The 20,851-nt window shown below is 48.6% G+C and overlaps 1 protein-coding gene across 3 annotated transcripts; it reads left to right on the top strand.

Moving 5' to 3' along the window:
* Window positions 1-280: 280 nt before the first annotated feature.
* On the top strand, window positions 281-19,964 carry LOC121588199 (tachykinin-like peptides receptor 99D). 3 transcript variants are annotated; one of them, XM_041905885.1, is made up of 10 exons: window positions 281-1,259; window positions 6,580-6,821; window positions 11,640-11,800; window positions 12,046-12,220; window positions 17,880-18,080; window positions 18,158-18,308; window positions 18,778-18,974; window positions 19,045-19,187; window positions 19,288-19,353; window positions 19,478-19,964. In XM_041905885.1, exons 2-10 carry the CDS (start codon window positions 6,604-6,606, stop codon window positions 19,597-19,599), a joined length of 1,434 nt encoding a protein of 477 aa, XP_041761819.1. In that variant the 5' UTR covers window positions 281-1,259; window positions 6,580-6,603; the 3' UTR covers window positions 19,600-19,964. The 3 variants fall into 3 exon arrangements, with proteins under 3 accessions (XP_041761819.1, XP_041761820.1, XP_041761818.1); XM_041905886.1 differs by having other exon boundaries at window positions 281-1,344; window positions 19,045-19,130; XM_041905884.1 differs by having other exon boundaries at window positions 281-1,344.
* Window positions 19,965-20,851: the final 887 nt, after the last annotated feature.

Below are 20,851 nucleotides of genomic sequence, written 5' to 3'. Positions count from 1 at the left end.
GCCAGCATCCCCCCCCCCTCCCCTTTCAACCGGACGTCTCGAAGAAGAAGTGCTCTCTCTCTCTCTCTCTCTCTCTCTTTCGCTCTTACAACGGCGCTTGTACCGCCGATTGCTCCATGCATTGTTTCTCGGGATCATCGCGATGTTTACAAGCAGTGAACAAAAAGCACTAACAACAACACTACTGCGAGCGCTCAACCGATCGGGTTTTCCGCTGAGTGACTCCCCTTTGCCGAAGAACTCAGCAGACGGCGAACATCACACGAGTGTCAGTTTCGCTTCAGCCACGGAACGAATCGGACGCTCGAGCGAGTCGCTCTCGTCGCGTGTGCGCGCGCTCGTGTGTGTGTGTGTTGAGTACGTCGAGTCCGTCGCATGCCTGTCGCGAAGAGCGTTGTTCAGCCCATCGAGTGGGGTCGTGTGAAAAAAGGCCGGTTTCGTACCCATTCTGTTAAACACTTCCGTTGAACAAGCTGTAAAGGGAGCCGGAAAACGGAACACACAAAAAAGGTCCTGCACGCACATGCACACACAGAAACAGAGCAGAAGTCAAGCATCATCCTTGTTGGGGCCGCGAACAAAGGAGACGATTACAAAAAGGCGATCCTTGTGTGCTGTGTGTCCTCCAAGAAGCAGCAGCGAAAAAGAAAAGGTGCCATTGAGCGATGATGGCATCGCCCGGACCACTCCAACCCGTACCGCCATTTTCATCACTCGAGTAGGTTGGAGGGGTAGCCCTTGAAGAGCACCGCGTACACCTAGGCTCGGGAAGCAGAAAATGGCAACAATGATCGTCTCCTGTTTCGTGGTACCGTCGAATATTCCACCTCCGTCGGGCATCGGGAGCATCACCAGCCTCAGCCGTGTCATATCTGCTTTGCCGTCATAAAAGAAGCGCTAAGGATGTGCTCGTTGCTAGGGCAGTGGTAGTAATGCCAACGACGGATGATTGCTGCTGCATGACCCCGTTTACTTTGATGAAGTTGTACGAGGCGCGCGCGCTCGTCTGTGTTTCTATATTTTTATTGTTCCCCCAGTGAGTGTGGCTAGTGAAAGTGCACGAAGCGCATGCAACATGTGTTAAGATATTATGATAATTACATCGTGAAAGTGTGCTGTGTGACAGTGGGAGGAGGAAACAAGCGAAAAAAAGAGAAGCTGAACCCAGTTCGTGGAAAATAGTGCGCGGTGGAGACGGAGGTCCCACCGCTTTCATCTTTCGCAGTGATTTATTGCACTCCAGCGGCGGCCGTGTGACTGTGAGTGTGCACAATATCCATAAAAAAAGGACTCGGGCAAATCCTTTCCACGCTGCCCTCGATCGGACATAAACTGGACTTAAAGGTGGGTCGTAATGTCAGTTTTGTCGCCTCGCTCGCCGCAACATTTACAGACCACCAAACCGTAAACGAATCCCAAACACACAGGGACAGTTTAAGCTGACCATATTGTTCCAAGGGGAGAGGGTGCCGGGAACAAAACCTCCAACCTGTTGGGTTTCTGGTCGGTCCAGGTCGGTCGGTGCCAGCATCATCATCCTTAACCTTTGCAGCCCTTTTGTGGGGTTTTCCGTGCTGTTTGCTTGCGGGAGGATGGTGGTGACCCGACTGTTCTCCTCCTCAAAATTGCCCTCCTTGGGTGGAAATAGTTTGCCGAACAAATTGGCCCCCCAAAAACCCATTATCGAGAACCAATCGAGAACGACTGTTCGGCAGACCGCAGCAAAAGCAAATGTGTGATCTGTCCGCTCGTCCGAACAAAAGGTCCCCAACTCTTAACCTCTGCTCGTTGGATTGAGAAGGAAGAAGAAGAAGAAGAAGAAGAAGAAGAAGGTGAACGGGGATCCTCCCCATCCCGTTGTGGCACGGGTGAACCACACAGCACGACAAATCCCACCAGATGGTTCTGTCCCTTTTTCGAACATCCTCCACTCAATTGTTTGTCGTGTCGTGCAAAACTTTCAACTATCAAGTTGCGCAACTCAGGGGATGTCCCGTGCGAGCGGTTTTTGGCGCAACAAGGCAACCAAATCCCAGGACAGCCCGGAACGGCTCGGGAAAACAAATGCGAAACAACATTTCACTTAAAGTAAAACTCCACAAACCCGCCCACCAGCACCACCACAAACCGCTGGTGTTTCGGATGCGAGCCCGACCGGACAATGAAACTGTGGGCCGGGGGGAGGTTTTTTCTTCGGTGGCATGGCACCGAGGTTCGATCGGAATGCTGTTGCTGCTTTGCATTTCCAATTCCAGCCGCCACCAACAACCGCCCCCAAAACGTGCCGTCGAACCGTCGTGAAGACAAATGAGACGAAAGCGCGCCACGGAGCGCAAGAAGCAAAGGCAAAAGGTGGGAAAGCCCGTCCGATCGGTCGGTCCGCCACGTTTTCCCATCGATATCCATCAATCATCGTCACATCCTGGGAGGCTTTACGGGAGGCTTTTGTTTGGGTTTGAGTCCCCCACCCCCGCGCACACACACACACACACGCACGCACGGGAGGGAGGCGAGATGGAACTCCAGCCCGGTGACGTCAGCGGAGGCGATTTGTCTTCGAACGTTTTGTGCGGTGTGTCCTTTGAGCCGCTCGCTGCGCGTCATCCCCGACCCTTTGGGCGGCTCCCGGGTGCTGCTCCTGAAACAACACCTCCTTTTCTATTCCATTAGATCGCATAAATTTTCATCCAAATGACAGCAGGGCCCGTGTTTGGTTATGGCGGTGCCACCGTGCATCACTGCGGATCCTTCGGAGGCCCGGTGGCCATATGGTGTTGCTGAGAAGTGGTTTCGAGCGATGTGGGGAGTGGGAGGGACTCTTACCTCAAACGGCCCGTACCGCACACCGCGATTCAGGTTTCCCTTTGCGCCCCGTGGCAAGCGACTCCGGTGGCGCCTAGATTGCTGCTAACTTCACGATACGCTGAGCCCTTCCAGCACAACCGCCGTGTGTCGTGCTGGTAGTGGTGCTGGTGGTGGGGCTTTTCGCCATGATATTGAACTGCCTTCCAACTTTCCCCACCTCCCTTTCCGTTGGCAGATTTCTTAAACTTTTGCTCGCCCGCCGACCGATTTTTCCCGCTGACCTGGTTTATGAGGCAAAAACTCAGCATTCCAACCAATGATGGAGGGACCGGGCGTGCTTTTGCCCTTTTGTCCCTAAACCTCCCCTTCCCCCCCCCCCCACCACCACCACCACCACCACCACCTACATGTCAGTGCGCTGCCGCCAATAGTGGGCAAGCTGATTGAACCGAAAATCGAAAGTGGGCGCTTGCCAAACAAAAATAACAAATTGTGTTACATATGACCTGTCTAGCAAATTGCCTCCGGAACGGAATTGAATTCGATTTCGCAAAAGTGATACCCCGGGACCGGATGTGGTGGCTGGGGGGGGGGGAGAAATTGGGAGGAAAAAACTCTCCCCGGAAGGAACCGAACCCCGAAGCTGTGGGTAATGGTGCGATGTGTCCGTAGATTGACAGCCGAAACTATCGGCAAACAGAGCGGAAGCGACGCACGAAAACCAGGAAGCCAAGGACACACTTTTACAAATTGCTAGCAACAGGAGTTTTGCTTTTCGATGACGGTGAACTCGTCAGAACAGGGAGGGAGGGGAGGGGGGGGGGAGGAAGCGGCGTGTCGGGGATCCAGAACTAATGAATTGATTCATCTCGGCGGTCGTCGGTTGCAGCAAATTTGATCTTGCGGACGGTTTTTCGGCCATTTTTTCGCCACTCGACGGTTTATTCCGTCACACATGTCGTATGACAGTTTTTTTCTCTCTCCAGTTCTCATATGTGCGATCTGTATGCGTTTAGCAATGTCGCCAGCAGGGCTCTTGCGTATTTGCTGCTTTTTGTGGCGTTCGTTTCAATCTCGATATTAATCGTCCACGGTTGATTTGACGTTTTGCCGGGTGCGGCGGGGGCGATGACGTACATTAGGGTATGTGCGGGGCGGTATGGCATCTCGAGCAGGTCGCCGGTATCGTGCTTCCGTCATCTTTCGCATTTGCCTTTTTGCTGCTGCTTCTGCTGCTGCTGATATGTTTTGCTTCGGCTTTGGATCATAAAATGAAAAGTTTACTGTTTTTGGTGACGGTTAGCTGATCTTTAGATCGAACGTCGTCGTAAAGTCGTAGATCTTATCGACGACATTCGGTGCTAGTTCGGAGCAACAAGCTGTGCGGGATCGCTCGTGCAGACCGGAACAAAAGTTGCTCTTTTGTATGATTTATGCTCATTTGGGATGGGATTGGGTAGATGCGCGCACATTGATATGGATTTATTGGTTCACATTAATGCTTTGATTCCCGCTGTTAAAGCACGCTAAAACTAAAGTATTGTTTTACAAATTGCATACATCTAGGCGACGTGTATGTGGGTGAGTTTTAGTTGCTCTGCAGGAAAAATAGATAAAAGTATGCAATCATTTGGGCAAACTTGTGAGTTATAAACATTTTCACTACACTCAGTAAAAGTAAATCAAATGGTTCATCAATTTCTCAAATAATCTGGTCCATATATTTGCAAAATGATCGAGTTTTTGTGAAAAAAAAAATAAATTTTACATTATTTTCATACAGTTAAGAGCTTTTAATAAATACAGTCTTTCTCCGAGCGCGTATAATGTATTAATGTAATGACGACGATGATAATATTAATTTTACGCGTTGCTGGGACATTTGCGTATCTCAGATTTTTGCGTAAGTTGTAAGTGCCAATAAATGGTTGATAAATAGTTTTTGTACTTAAATCTAGTAAACGGTTTCAAACATTTAGCAAAATTGCAAGATAAAGTGGAATTGACAATTCTTGGAGAAAATTGTGCCAATTTGACGTATGAATCGTCAAACCTAAAAATTCGCGTAACTCGGAATCACGTAACTCAGGGAAAGGCTGTAAACTTGGTTACTACTATTTTCATACTACGAAACAATTTCAATAATAATTCTTTGCAAAAGTGTAATTCCAATTGCATACTTTTAGGCGCATACAATTCAAAAAGTCCAGTTCAGTTTTATTTCGTCATGTCAAATCGGCACATTTTCTCAAACAATTGGCAAATGGAAACATAAATTGCATTTTTGCTAAAAGATTAAAATCGCTAAAAATCGAACCGAAGAAAACACCGAAATTGCGACACTAATTGTACTAAATTAGTAGTTAAACGCATAAAAGCATTACATTTATTCTAAAATATCTATTTATCAACAACTACTTTAACTGAAAAACGTTCGCAACTTCGAGCTGCGCAACACATTACTTGCGTAACTCGGGGAAAGCTTGTATCACACTTGTATAAACACGTATTTTACAAACAGCTTGTACAAATTCATCGTTTACTTGCCTGCTCTATACATCCTGTGAGCTGCTCTATACATGTAAGCCGGCCAGCTGCTCGAACCGCCCATCAACCACAGCCTAATTAACTGCTGCGTTACTGTAACGCTACAACAAGTACAATCACCCAGCTAATACGAGACGAGATGTTTGCTAATTACCATTTCCTGCCTGCTTGAAGATCCAGCTCATTGAATGAAATCGACCGACGACGAACGTATTTCCAGCGATTCCAGCCCATAATGGTGCAGGACGTTGCCCGCCCCACTCGTATGGCCACATCGTTCTGTCCTGCGTGCAATTTCAATCCATCCTAAACCACTCCAAACCAAACGATGATTAAAGTTGTTAGGAATCACTATGCTCGAGTTTATTACCGAAGCACCACCGAGCGCCAGGCGTACGACGGTTTTCCGTGTGCGCCTTTTCCCATTGGTTTATCGTGGCTCGTGGCTTGTGGTTTTTGCTTTTATTTTTCACTGTTTGCTCCTTTCCCCACAAGAGGACGACGCACACGGGATGATGATGCTCTATCGTGACGGAACTCGGACTCGGAAAATGTGTCAGCAGCAGCAGCAGTGGCAGCCGCAGCAGCAAACGGCCACCAATCCTCATGAGCATAATAACAACAATAATAATAATAATGATAATAACGGCAGCCGCACAAAGCGGAAGCCGGAAAAATCGGTCCTTGTTTTACAAGCAATTTGTTGCACGGGGTTTTTGGGAAGGAAATTGCAAAACCTTCCCCCCCCCCCCCGGACTCCTCCCAGCCAACCCATTTTCGCCCCTTTTGCTCGAGGTGGCATGCCACTCAAAGGGATGGCATGGGGCGTCGGGTTCCAAATTAGTGTTAAACTTTTAATGGCAAACGACAATCGTGTCGTCCCCGGTTTGCCGCTGCCGTGTCTGTTTGCTTTTCCACTTTTCCACGCTTATCGTGGTGTTTGTTTATCCCTTGGCGTGTCTTTTTTTTGGGTTGGGGGGGGGGGGAGGCGAGAGACGATTTGGGTTTGGGAGGAGTTTATTACAACATAATCGGAGATAGTTTTACTCAAACAATCAACACTGTGGGTTCGGGTAAAACGACTCATTTAATGTCCCTCCCCACATTTCGTTAATCAACACAGTGCGGGGTCCTAAAGAAGAGATTGAAAATGTAAAAAAAAAACAACAGACTGAGCCAACAACGCTATTAAACGCTTTTCCATTGTTTCTCTCGTCCCCCCCACAGAGAGTTACAGCGCCCGACCGAACCATGGACCTGGAGGAGCTTGCGGTAACCCTGCTGACGGGTGGAAATAAATCGACCGCCGGAACCAGCTGCTGCCCTGCCGGCACTGGCCTCAACGGAAGCGGCGCCGAGCCGGGCTGGAGTGCGACATCCGCCGAGCTGGAGATCGCCTGGAGGGAAAGTTCCCCGCCCACGCTCGTCGCCGGACCGTACCCCGAGCCGAACGGAACCGCCGAAAGCATGTACGTATAAGCGCTTCTTGTTGAGTGAGGAAACAAAACAAAAAGTACACACACACACACACACACACACACACACACACACACACACACAGTGCATAAAACTTGCATTTCCGCCCTTTCCCTGCTCGCTGCAAAGTTGGTGAATTAAATGCTGGCTGGCTGCAAGCGATGGCACGCGATTCGGTTTCACTGGTTGCCGTCCCATCCTCCTTATTCCATGGAAGCATCCGTTGTTAAGTGGTTTTGTGTGGATTTACAGGCGTGTAAGCGATGGACAACTTTTCACCAAAGCTGCCGCCCGAAGCCGCATTTCCCACTCCTCCCACCAAGCCCGAGTCGCCTGTTTGCATGTGCATGCAAGTGTAAGGCTGGATTAGATTAGCCCGGATTCTTTTCGTCCTTCCGGGCTAATGTGCATCCGTACAACGATTCGTGTATGCGTGCGTGTGTGTGTGTCTGTTGTAGAGTTTTTCGAAAAAAAACGGGATACTAAACGATGCATTTTCTGTACGGAATGCCGTATGGGGACGGGTCTGCACGAAATAAAACTGCACATAACTAAAATCCTGCTCCCATTCCGCAGGGAAATGGTGCAAACCGGGAAGCTCAACTTATACCTTTTTTTCCTTCGTCTTGTTGTTGCTAGCCTTGCCATTCTTCGCTTCGAAAATGGTCGGATATCCTGCTGCCGGTAACGGTACCACACACAAATACATACAAGGCACACACACACACACAGACACACATACACCCAGCTTGTGAGTTGAATTTCAACGGGTATTATTATTTTACAACGACTTCCCAGCACCAGCAGCAGCAGCTTAAATGGTGTAGCATCCTTCGTTGGGCGCTACGAGAAGCGTGCACATTCCAGGCCAGAAGGATGCAGCTGAATGGGCATCCCCGCTCTGGAGTACGCTCTTCACGGCGCAACAGCGCAAACAAAAGCGCCCCGTCCGCTGGGCCGAGCAGCGGTGTGGTGTTCCCCGTACAAGAGAGTGAGCATTAAGAATGGAAGCACCGTAGCTGCCGCTGCCGCTGTGGGAAAGTACGCAGCCAGTCGTGAACGGTGAGCTACCGGGCGGCTCCATCCCTCTTGTGGGCCACGTGCACATTGTTCTACGCGATGCGCGGGTTGCGTCAAGCGCCAAGCGCCGATGGGAAGCGTTATAATGCCAGCGTGTGAACGAACGGAAGCGCCCCGAGAAGGTCAGCGAAGCCGGCATGCAAAACGAAGCAAACAAACAAATTAGAAGAAAAGCAAAAAAAAAACAAAAAACAAAAATAGAAAAAGATTGGAATCCCCGGCTCGCATACAGTGCCGGGAGTTGGCCGAGGTCACAGTGCGACAGCAAGAAGAAAAACATCAAAACAGCACAGCCCGGGTACCGGATAAGATGCAGTCGAACAAGCGCATACTGCACATGCATTGCTGCAAATGGAGAATTCCGTGTATGTGAAGCCTCCCCTTCGCCCTTCAATGGAAATTGCACCGGGAGCGGGAGGTTGGGTTGAGTTGGTGTGCCAGCAATTCGAGCACAATTCGAAACAACCTGTTTCTAAGATGCATCCAGCATCCAGGCCCAAGGGGAAGGAGCGTCTCGAGGGCATTCGTGTGTCGTGGTTGGTGAAACGAAGCGGCTGCACACGTACACGAGATGGTTGGAATTGCTACACAGTCGCACTAGTGCGAGTCTTTATGATGCTGCAAACTATTTCATTTGCGATTACCCCATTTACGAAATGACGATACTAAATGGGTCGAGAGCACACACACACACACACACACACACACACACACACACACACACATACAGAGCCATACATGGGGAGAGAAGTTTACCTTTGCCTCGTCTGGTTCGGACAGCTCAAACAGCAGCAAACGGCACCATCCTCCCAGCTGCAACAACAGACTTTGCGCAACCGTTCAGATTGAAATAATTGGTCAGCGTGAAGTGTGTTGAGTTGTGCATCTAGCTTATCAGCAAACGGTTCGCTTGTGTACGTGCATGTGTGTGCATGCTACAAACGCCCGAATGTGCTCGAAAATCCCGCACGGAAATCGTAATCGGTTCGCTGTTACTGTTGCGGTTTTACCTTCACTTTTCGAACGTGCGGCAAGGTGGAGGGGAGATCCGCTGCAAACCATAAGTGGAAATTTTGGAATTTATTCAATTAAGCACACATGCACACACCCGCTCTGCCCGATCTGACCCTCCCCCCCCCCCCTTTCCAAAATCCAAGGGAACAAATTAATGTAGCGTAATTAATCGCACAGCAACGTACAACAACTTCTGCCACATTTTATGTGCGTTTTTCCGCATCGTGATGGTTTTATCGAGCAGAGAGGGATGGGAGGGAGGGGCGGTGGTGGCTGCTTCCCAGTAGTCATCCAGACTGTTTGGCAGTGAAACGATTGCTAAATGTTTGCACCGTGCTGGAGCAGTGCCGGCAAACCCAAAGTGCTTTGTACAAGAGTACAGCGTATTTGGAGCTTCCATGAAGCGATTGTACTTAGCACAGGAAAATGGGGTGGATATGGGGTGGTAGGGGTATGGGCAACTAATCCAATCAGCGATTTGTTCACTGTGTTGATAGGGAAACTTACAGCGCGTTGTTTGGCAGCGGTGCGATTTGGTTTGATTTCACATCAAGCCCTTTCTGTGCCGCCGATTTGCGATTAAATGTATACACGATTCAAGCCGCTTCTTACCACGCACACGCTCAAAACACTCTGCCTGCATTGTGTATAGCGCACGAGGCCATAAAAAGCACCAGTTTCGATCAAACCGATGTGCTTTATGTGCTGAATGTGCGTGTGCTTGTGCTGCTGGCGCGGGAATCAACTTCACACGGCGGCAGCAACAACCGTCGCACACGTGCAAGGACCTGGTGCGTGGAGCCTGAACAAAAGCGAGTGTTGACTTGGCTTGGCGGTGTATCACCACATCATAGGGAAAAGTTTTCCATCTAGGTTGTTTTTTGCAGGCTTCAACCGTACAAAAACACAAAAAGGAAGCGTGGAAAATGATTCCCCTTTTTGGGGAGAAGAAAGGATAGCACGTTACGTCGATTATTATGTTTAAAACCATACACACACACTCACACTTACATGCACACGCACACATAAGCGCTGGTTGGGTGTTGTTTTTTTCGATTGAATTTTGACACGTTTGTTTTCGGTGGGTTTACCGCTCTTCAAACTTTTGTCGAGTGCTTTAACCGATGGTGTGAAGCGTGGTAAAAAGCGTCGGTTTGCTTGTTGAGTGTACAGTTACCTCCTCGTGATTCAGGCTGCAATGTTAACTGCTGAAGTATTTAAAGAATTTTGAAAAAAAATTACAAATTATATAAAATAAATATTGTTTTAAATGCGGCTACGGCTAATAATACATAAAACTTCAATTATGTTGCCCACATTATCTTCTTCTATTTGGCGTAACGTCCTACGGGGACATGCAGGCCTTTACAGACTTTCAACACTTAATTCATTACCACGCAGCCGGATAGTCAATTCTTGCTACGGCGGGACGGTCCATTCTAGGGTTGAACCCATGAACGCATGGCGGACATGTTATTGAGTCGTTCGAGTTGACGACTGTACAAAGGGACTGCCCTCATTATCAAATGTTCCATTTCATCAAACAGGTGATGAATGCAAACCCACATATTTCTATTTAAATTTTATAAATTGTACAAAACTAACAGGTTGGCTGATAAGTCCCCGGTCTGACACATAGATGGAGCCGCTAGTATTAAATGCATATTATTTTTATATAGTACCAACCTTCAAATGATTCGTGTCAAAATTTGACGTCTGTATGTCAATTAGTTTGTGAAACAGAGCGTCTTTTGTCAAGCAACTTTTGTCAAGGCCCCATATGAAGAAGAAAAAAGTGTTGTTCCACCAGGACAACGCACCGTGCCACAAGTCATTGAGAACGATGGCAAAAGTTCATGAATTGGGCTTCGAATTGCTTCCCCACCCACCGTATTCTCCACATCAGACCTCAAAAGGATGCTCGCAGGGAAAAAAATTAGCTGCAATGAAGAGGTGGTCGCCGAAACTGAGGCCTATTTTGAGGCAAAACCGAAGGAGTACTACCAAAATGGTATCAAAAAATTGGAAGGTCGTTATAATCGTTGTATCGCTCTTGAAGGGAACTATGTTGAATAATAAAAACGAATTTTGACAAAAAAATGTGTTTTACTTTGTTAGACCGGGGACTTATCAGCCAACCTGTTAATAGCTCTCCTGTGATAAACAAATTTCCCTTAAATATTGATCAGAGCCTTTTTCTAGGAATTAATTCTCAGCGCACGACTACCATAAAATAAGCTTTCCAATAAGCATGCCACTCCTGGTGAATCCCCCAGAAGATCTTGCCCGGGAAGCAGAATAAATTTACATTTTTTACAATAAGGCAAAACAAGCTCTCTTCGTGCTTCACTTTCCAAGTTTTATTAATCCAATTAATATCCATGCGAACGTCCGCTGCCCCAAACACGTCGATACACATTAAACGTTCCAAACATCCCGATCCCCAAATACGGCCCCATGTTTGCAACATTTAATGGCGACCTGTTTGCACTGTGTCCATGTGTATCATCTTGCCACAACCTCCATCTCAGTCACTCGTGCAGTCAGTCTATTCAATGCAAGCTTAATGAATTCAATTCGCAAACATTTACTTGAAGCGCACCGGTAAAGCCTCGCGCCCCATTCGCCGACCATTTCGCTGCCATCACTTACGTACGCTGACTTCCCTGTTTTATTCTCTTCTTCTCTTCCATCTCTCTCTCTCTCTCTCTTTACAGACAAACGATGGACTTTTTCTCGATACTGCCGCTGTGGCGGCTGATCGTGTGGAACGTGCTGTTCGCCGGCATCGTCATTACGGCCACCGTCGGTAATCTGATCGTGGTGTGGATCGTCCTCTCCCACAAGCGGATGCGCACGGTCACCAACTACTTTCTCGGTAGGTAATGCGATCGGTTTCGGAACACAAAACCCGCCCGCGGTGGTCACCATCGGGCAAGTGGAAATAGTCCTTTCCGCTTGCGCAGTTTGGCGCTCGTCGCCCGCCCGAAACGCAACCGGTGTGGAAGCTTTTAATTTGCATTTCCTTCTGTTTATTTCCCTCCCACATGCTCCCGGTCTCTCTCTCTCTCTCTCTCGTAACTCACTCACTTCCGGGAAATGGTGTGCACTTGCCGGCTGCAGTTAATTTATCGATAGCGGACGCGATGGTGTCGACGCTGAACGTCACCTTCAACTACACGTACATGCTCTACCTGGACTGGCCGTTCGGGACAATGTACTGCAAAATATCACAGTTCGTTGCCATTCTCAGTATCTGCGCTTCCGTGTTCACGCTGATGGCCATCGCGATCGATAGGTAAGCATATGCGGGGAGGGTTGCCGGTCGGTCAAAACCATACGATGGACACGGTGACGTAAACGCGAAGGCATTGGAGCAAAAATATATATTTTATGCTGCTGTTCCTATATCGGGTGGCAACGAGCGCAAAGCGGTGTGGAGCAAGGGGAAGCCAGCAAAACGTTATCTCTCCCTTCGAAACAGAGCCACCAGAGTGAACGACCAGGGTGGGGGGCAGAAAATAAAAATGGCAAAACTCAAACAAACAGGACGAAACGGAAAAAAAACATCCGGCTGGACCCGGAAAGGGCCCTTTTCGCAGTTTTATTTAATTTTTGCAAAACAAACCGATTCCATCATGCCACTCTCGCCCGTCTCCTCTCATGCGTGCGAGCCACCACCAGGCGTTGTCTTGTTGTCGTTTTGTTGCTGTATGTGCAAACGTTTCGCTTGACTTCATCATTTTATCTTCATTACTCTTACGAGAGAGCGCGCGCGGGCTCTTGCTCCTCTACACGGCGCTTCTCTATCCCCCTTGCTCCTCCTATCACCCTCCCATCCCCTCCACCTCCGTATGTATGTCCTCCGGCTGGGTGCCAAAGCGCTCACGCTACCCATCCATGCAGGAATGCGCTCGCTCCGCGTGGCGTATGTTTGCGAAACGAGAAAACAAACGGCTGTGTTTTCTAGCGAGTGGAGTGAAGCCCGGGCCGCAGCTGGCATGACGGATTGGTCTGTAGGCTGGGGCTGAGGGAAGAGGGAAAGCAGACCGAAAGGACATTCAGAAAGGGCAGACGGCGAGTATAATAGGCATCCCGGACACGTCCACAGCAAGCGCAAGGCACCAGCGCAGCGAAACACGAGAACGATGACGACTGTATTTATCCGCTTCTGAAAAATTTACTTCTAAAGTGGTGTCTTGAGCAGCGAGGCGGAGACCTGGCGGGACGACGACCGCTTTGCCTCCTGTGTTCCCCTTTCCCATCGTCCCTTTCGGTTAGGTGCTTAAAGTTGAGCTTTAAAAGCGATTTTGCATACGTCGACGGGAAAATGGTTCGCCTCGCTGCACGGCAGCTCACATGCCGGTGCGTTCCTCGGGCCACGATGTCACGTTGTCACGCGACGAGGTGACAGTGGAAGAAGGATTTGCCTTCCATTCCTCCTTCGCTCTCTGCCCCCTTCCCGGGCGATGCGTTCGTTGTTTCAGGGTCAGCAATAAACATTCCAACTCGCGGGGCACTCACACACAAAAGCAATGCCAAGAAAGCAATCTGTGTCTGGGGAAAGGCCGCTTAGCTTAGCGGTTGTTAGACGCGTGCTTAGCACTTTTTCTTCCTTTTTTTGGGTATATTTTTGTCAGCGATCTATTGTTTCGCATTTTTCATGCGAATGTCCTGCACACGATTGCTTTCTCCCTTTCTCTCTCTCTCTCTCTCTGACTGTCTACAAGTCATACGCACTTCGGGATTTGATTCTTTCCTTCTCGTTTATGGTCCACAAATCACGCTGGTGGTGACGCGGTGATTAGAGTTGGCGTTTTGAGTAGCATTTGATGGCAGCCTGCCGGTGTGCGTGGGCCGCCCTGTTAACTTTACACCGTACTGACACATCCGGTAATTGGAAAAGCCGGAAAAGCGTGATGTACAGGGCACCAGGGCCAGCGGTTTGAATGAGATTTTGGCATTGCACACCGCGTAGGCAATGAGCTGTGGATGTCATCTTGGTTTTTTTTTCTATTTTCTATTTTTATCATTCATTATGGTTTATTGTTAAGTGTTGTGACAGTGAGCCCAATTCTATTAACACTCAGAAAAGCATGCTTTATTGGTGGTATGTTTGTATCTTTCAGGTCGTACAGTACATTGTCTTGAAACATCTTATGGGAGCCTTAAACGCAAGCTTTTATGGGCGGTGAAGTGTGTTAAACTCTGTCGAAACTTTTCATCGACACCATGGAGCCGCCCAGTCAATGACATGGAGTTTAATGATGCTTCAGAAGTTGCTTTGTCTTCAAGCTGCTCATATGATGCGTATGTTTAACAATATCGCAGATGAGTACATACAAGCCCAAAAACCAAAAAAGGCGACTCTTTCTCCAATTTCAAGGTTCGCACCATTGCAAATGCTATCCGTACTCGTGGAGTGCATCCTTTTTAATGATGTGCGTCAGATAAGCGTTTACTTATTTTACGTTCGTTACTTTCCAATCCATTCTCTCCGCCATTCTCTGTTTCTTGTTACCGAAAACCAATGCATCATTACGCTGTCATTGAGCTGCGGGAACTTTTAGCACTACTGGGTGGTATGAAACTGCATACCTTGTGAGGAACATAAGGTATCAAACCGCATAGACTGAACGAACTTCATGGCGCAAGATGAGTATCAATACTTGGCAGTAGATAATGAATAGCCGAAAAGCGTTCGCAAGTTTATGAAAAGTTTTTCTGAGAGGCTCAACTTTGTCTATTACAAATTTCATTCAGTGGTACCGCCTCTTGGCTGAGGTTAATATTGGTTTTATGCCAATATGACCACGGTTCAATATTAGAGTCAGTCACGTTCAGCAGAACGGGAGCAGTCTTGAGTTTGTTTTCTTCCTTTTATTAAGAAAATCGCTCAGGCTGTAATGCTAGTTGAAGGGGCTTATGTAAGTGTGTACGAAACCCTTCCAAAAGCGTTGTGAGTGCTTGGAAAGGAAGCGTAGCTTTTATTGCATTTTATTGAAGGAATACTTAGAAACAGATTATCGTCATTCTAATGAGTCCATAACAATTTAATTCATATTAACACTCCTTTGAATTGTACTTGTAAAGGGCAGTTAATTTTGAATTGTATCCCAAATGGTAAAGACTAGAACCTACCAACTTAATAGACTGCAGACGTTTTGGCGATCTTCTTCAACAGCTTTAGTTACTATATACTGTTTTCCAGGGAAGTTTCCAACGCTACCAACATCATTCAACGCTAGCGAGTTGTTATTCCATAGCAGATACAGGGTTTTTCATGATTTATTGGTTGGTTCCCTTATTTTTTTGGTGCGTTCCCACGATTTTTTCGCCGTTTCCCACAAATTTTTGGTCCAATTGTATTGATATCCAATCAGAAAATACTAATAAATTATTTATTGAGGATAATTGCGTGGCACGCAAGAGCCTTTGCAATATTAAAAATAAAATAAAACTTAAGATAACCTTACTTGCTTAAGATAATTATTGGAACGAACCTAAAACTATGGAATACGATCAAAAAAACCGTGGGAACGCACCAAAAAATCGTGGGAACCCCTGTAATATGAAGAGTGTGTAACGAACACGTCAAATCATTAACACTTTAAGCGCCGTGTCATATAAATTCGCATGACGGTTTTGCTCACCGTTCAGCATTAGATGTGACGCTCAGTGATTCTCTTGAGAACGAATAAGGTAGGAAAGAGAGAACGAGAACGACATGTGCTACGCCGCTTGTCGCAATGAAACAAAAGAGTGATAATAATGGCAAGAGAAACTGTCGTTCTCATCGCTCTCTTGCCATGCGCTACGTGCTCACTCAAAAACTGTCACGTCAGGCCGGCAGTCAAAGTGTTAATGAAGCCTAAAGTTCAAGAGAATAAGCCCCAAATAGTTTAGCAACTAATGTTACTATGAGCAAGATATGCAAGAGTTTCGTATTAATGAACTGTTTCGATCAATTTCTAACGAAACTATTTGAACATCATTAAACTAATTGACTCAATGGTTGGAAGGCTGTTGAAAGGGTTTCTGTTAGTGCTTGAAGAGTTGCTGTTCAGGACCTTTTTGATTATCAATTTTGAGCTTCAATTTTAGAAGCTAGACGAGTACCGCATTCCCTTTACGGCTAACTCGCCGCACAGAGAGAGAGAGAGAGGACCGTCTCGGAAAGCCTGCAGGAAGCCAAAACTTCCAAACCACCGTCCCATCGCTTTTAAACAAATTAAACAGTAAAAGTAACATATTCAAATCCCATTCAATCATGCCAAGCACCGTACGGGCACCGTTCAAAGTGTGTGTGTGTGTGTCTGCATACAAAAGCCGTACACCGAACACTAATATGCAAACTATCTACTAATTGATCATTAACCTAAGCCGACGCAAACACGCATTTCCCCACGGACGGGCGGGCGCCCACACCGGGGGGGGGGGGGGGGAGAGGGCGAAACAGGCATCCCCTTACGCTTCATAAATCTTATCTTTATCGCACCGGTTTTGGGAGGAAAAAACAGGAAAGAGTGGGGAAGAACACCTTCCAGTACCATCACCACCCGCTTGACGTCCTGGGCTGCCCTTTTTCCCGAATTAAAGGTTACCGAAGGGTACTTCAAATAAATTATCACAAGCGTCTCTACCATTTACACTCTACCCATGACTCCCCACAGGACAGGTCGGGGATGTCGGATGTTTTCGGTGTCCTAGCGCACGACTGGCGTCTCCTTTTTTCCCTCCCCTCCCCGCTTTTTTGTTGCGCTAGTTTGTTTGGGCGCTAGTATTTGCCAGCACTTCTACGAACACTCGCGCGTGGTGAGCCTGCGAGCCCTCCCCGAGGCGGCCAAACGATCACCATCGTCATCATCAACATCCCGAAACCATTTAATGCGCCCCGTTCCCGACAAAACTATGCGCAAAGTAATAAATTATTCAAAAGCGCTCGAGAGTGCAGCGCATTTCCGGCGCTCCTCCCTCTCGACAGACAACTCATCTCGTTGCAAAAGAGCGGAGTGTCGTCTATACTGCTTTCTACTCCCTTCTGCCTCGAATGCTGTTGAATGGCGGAAATGTTGAAGTGCGCGCTCGCTCTCTCTCTCTCTCTCTCTCTCTCTCTCTCTCTCTCTCTCTCTCTCTCTCTCCTTAGCTCCTTTTGGGTCCTGGAGCTCTCGTCTCGCACAGCTCGAGTGATGAATATTTAATTAGGACAATTAGATGAAACCATCTCCCATCGCCAGCCCGGCCCAGCCAGCGGTGCAACGAACGCTTTTAAGCAGAATGCACAATTATTAGTTTTCCTTGTTCCTTTGCATGGGTTGTGCTGCCCGGTTGTTTTTTTTCCTGCTGTCCTATTCACCAAACATGTTCATTTCGCTTATCGTCCTGTTTTTTTGGGGGAGGAAGGAACGAGGATGCAGCCTCGTAGATTCGGTTTCAGTGCTTGGTGCCGCCGGTTTAGGGGTTTGGGGCTGTGGCCCAAAACTAATTTCAACAAGAAACCAATCTCTCCAATGGCCCGGAAGCGTTGTACGCTGGTCCACGGGCAGAAAATGCTCCAACTCCATGCGGATGATTAAATCATTCGCTAAACCAGGCTGCCGGGGCAGTAATGCAATTGTACTAATTTAATAGTTGGACTTGGTCTGGACTTTCAGCTTCCCGCTGGAATGGTTCAACTACATTCTGTACGTGTGTCTGTGTTTATTTCTGCGCAAGGGTGCAAGAGTGTATTGAGGTATGTTGAGGTATTGCTGTGCACCCAATACCCTTATCTACGGGTGCTCTGCAACCCGTCCGTTGCAGAAGTTTGGGCCTCAGCTTCTTGTTTGAAGTCAAAACCAGAAACCTAACCCAACAAACATGCATACGCCTTCACTCTATCTCTCTCTCTCTCTCTCTCTCTCTCTCTCTCTCTCTCTTGCTCTCCCTTCAAACTCCCTCGCTCCAAAACCAACAAGGTATGTTGCCATCATGAACCCGCTGAAGCCTCGCATGGGCAAGAAGGCGACGCTGTGCGTGGCGGCCAGCATCTGGATCGTCGGCACGATCATCTCCTGCCCGTCGCTGCTCTTCTTCACCACCTACCCGATGAAGGACCACATCCTGTGCTACGCCGAATGGCCCGACGGTCCCTCGAACCATTCGCGACAGGAGTATATGTAAGTAGTGTTCTTGTGTACGTGTGTTTGAGTGCATCTAAAGAGAGCGGTTTGGTTTTGTGCGGCATTTTCGGCAGGTACAACATCGTGTTCATGCTGCTCACCTACTTCCTACCGATCGGCTCGATGACGTACACGTACGCCCGGGTCGGGCTGGAGCTGTGGGGCTCGAAGAGCATCGGCGAATGCACGCAGAGGCAGCTGGACAACATCAAAAGCAAACGGCGGGTACGTAGCAAAGTACGGCCGTTTCATTTCCCGGGAACTTCGGGTCCGTTCGCCCGGTCGCTTCGAAATGGACAAAGTTTTTCCCGAGTTTTGAGCGGTTTTTTTTTTGAGGAGAGGTAGAGGGAAGGGCGGTACGAAACTTCAGCATCTAATGATTGAACTTTCCATCATCAAAATGAGCACGTTTGAATTACACCCGACAAAACACGGGACAGTTACAACCGAAAGACCGAAGGGAACGAAGTTTTGACTCCCCATCTCGTCATTCTTGACGTTGGTTGGGCCTGGGCAATGGTCCCGCTTCTCGGTCCTATTTCTCTTACCGACTCTCACGACACGCTTTCCCTCGGGCGCGGCAGACACACTCATTAGCTAAAGGGCGTAGCTAATGTCGTATTTTATTTCCATTTTCCATGCCCATCCGGCCTTCCACCACACGCCACCGAATGGAACCGCGACGCCGCGACAGGTCGTTAAGATGATGATGATTGTGGTGATAATCTTTGCCGTCTGCTGGCTGCCGTTTCAAATCTACTTCATCCTCACGTCCTACTATCCGGAGCTGACCAAGAAACCGTACATCCAGGAGGTGTACCTGGCGATCTACTGGCTCGCGATGAGCAACTCCATGTACAATCCCATCATCTACTGCTGGATGAACCTGCGGTAAGGATGCACCGGATCTGATGCTAGATTGCTGGTTTACAATTACACGCGTCTGTCTCGGTCCGCACAGGTTCCGGCGTGGCTTCCAGCAGTTCTTCCGCTGCTGCCCGTTCGTGCGCGTCACCCCGGACAGTGCCAGCAGCCACCGGCGCACCGGTACGTCCCGCTACTCGTGCTCCGGCTCGCCGGACCACCTGCGAATAGTAAGAAATGGTGTGCATTTTGCGGCTCGTTTTTCAAATGGGGCGAATGTCTTTCGGGGCTAATCACACTCTTAACGCGCGTTTTCGTTGTTGTTCGCTTTCCACGGCAGATACGGAGCGGTCGTTTCTGTACAACGGTTCCCAGTCGCCCACCGGACAGCGGAAATGGCAAACCGGTAAGCATTGCCTAATCGATTTATTTCCATACCCCGCTCGATGCCGCAGCGGCAACGATCTTAATCTCGCGTTTCAACCATTCTACCACGCTGTGTCGGTGGTTGCCCTTTCGTTTCGTTGCAGGTCCCATGCGACGGGTGAACACAATGCTGACGAGCCAGATGCTGAATCAAACCACCAGCCTGTGCTGTGCGTCCCCGGCGGACAGCAACCCACCGGCCGGACCGGGCCGGCCGAAGGATTAGCAGCAGCTGCACGAGCTCGGTCGGGCGCTCGGTGGATCGAATCGTGCGTCGCGCCACCACCGACCGCGGGCCCGATCGTGCCAATCGGTAGAGGAACTGTAAATAGGAGCACAGACACACACACACACACACACACACACGAGACACGGAACGATGGGGGGGCTAAAGTGTGCTCCAGCGAAAAGACGTTGCAAATGGGAAATGAAGTCTTTTAAGCTCCTAGCCTAGATTAGTGCGAGGAACAGCGAGGTACAGCGTGGTTGATAGGGAAATTGGAAAAACCTCACGCTGTGTGTTTCACCGTCTAGTCGCTCTCTCTCTCTCTCTCTCTCTCTCTCTCTCTCTCTCTCTCTCTCTCTCTCTCTCTCTCTCTCTCTCTCTCTCTCTCTCTCTCTCTCTCTCTGTCAGTGTGCGTGTGTGTGTGTGTTTTTATGAAGTGGAGATTGCAAATCTCGTAAATTAATTTGCCCACCGTGCACCGTGTGCGTAGCAGCAGCAGCAGCAGCAGTAGCTGAACCGCTGACCGAAGGTGTGTGTCATTCCACGACTTCATCTCGGCGGGCCTGTCACAAAAAACCCTCACCGAGCGGCAGAGGCACTGAGGCAAGATATGGATGTTCTCGTTTTTGTGTTGCCCACCTCTCCCCACAAGTATACGTAAGTTACATTCGGCCGACCACACGGAGCCACCGCGCCTCGGCAAAGAGTGTTAAGCTGATTAACAACCCCAACGCCCAAGCGCTTTATTTATAGCCCCTCCCCCCTCCCTCTCCGCAAAGAAAATCTTACAACCCGCGGTCGGGTTATCTTTTCCCTCCGTTCTCCTGACGTTGCTGATGGACGAAGAGAAGCTGAAGCACAATCCTGTTGGAATCCTGTTGTTTTATAACTCTTTTCCTTCGTTTTGTTCCGGCCGCACGTTGTTTTGTAGAGGATGAAATGGTTCCCAAGCTTCCACTTTGAAGTGGGTCTTTCTCCGGTGAGTGTACGCATTTTGGGAGATGCCCGCGAAGATTAGTCTCGCCCTTCTTCCCCTGCCTCCCCCCCCCCCCCCCCCCCCGCGATAATAGTACCCTTCCACCATAGGAAATTAAATGGACGACCGTAAATCGAGAGCGATTTAATCGACGAAGATTTAGATTTGACTCCATTAATCACGATAAGTGCGAAACGGTGTACAAGACCGTTACTGTAGCAGGGGAAGAAGCAGGTAGGTGGATGAGGTCCGCTAACGACCCACCCGCTAGCAAAG

The sequence above is a fragment of the Anopheles merus genome, chromosome 2R (assembly GCF_017562075.2).
Source record: "Anopheles merus strain MAF chromosome 2R, AmerM5.1, whole genome shotgun sequence".
In the NCBI taxonomy this organism is placed as follows: Eukaryota; Metazoa; Arthropoda; class Insecta; order Diptera; family Culicidae; genus Anopheles; species Anopheles merus.
The sequence above is the reverse complement of the archived record's forward strand: the minus strand, read 5'-3'. Positions and strand labels throughout refer to the sequence as shown.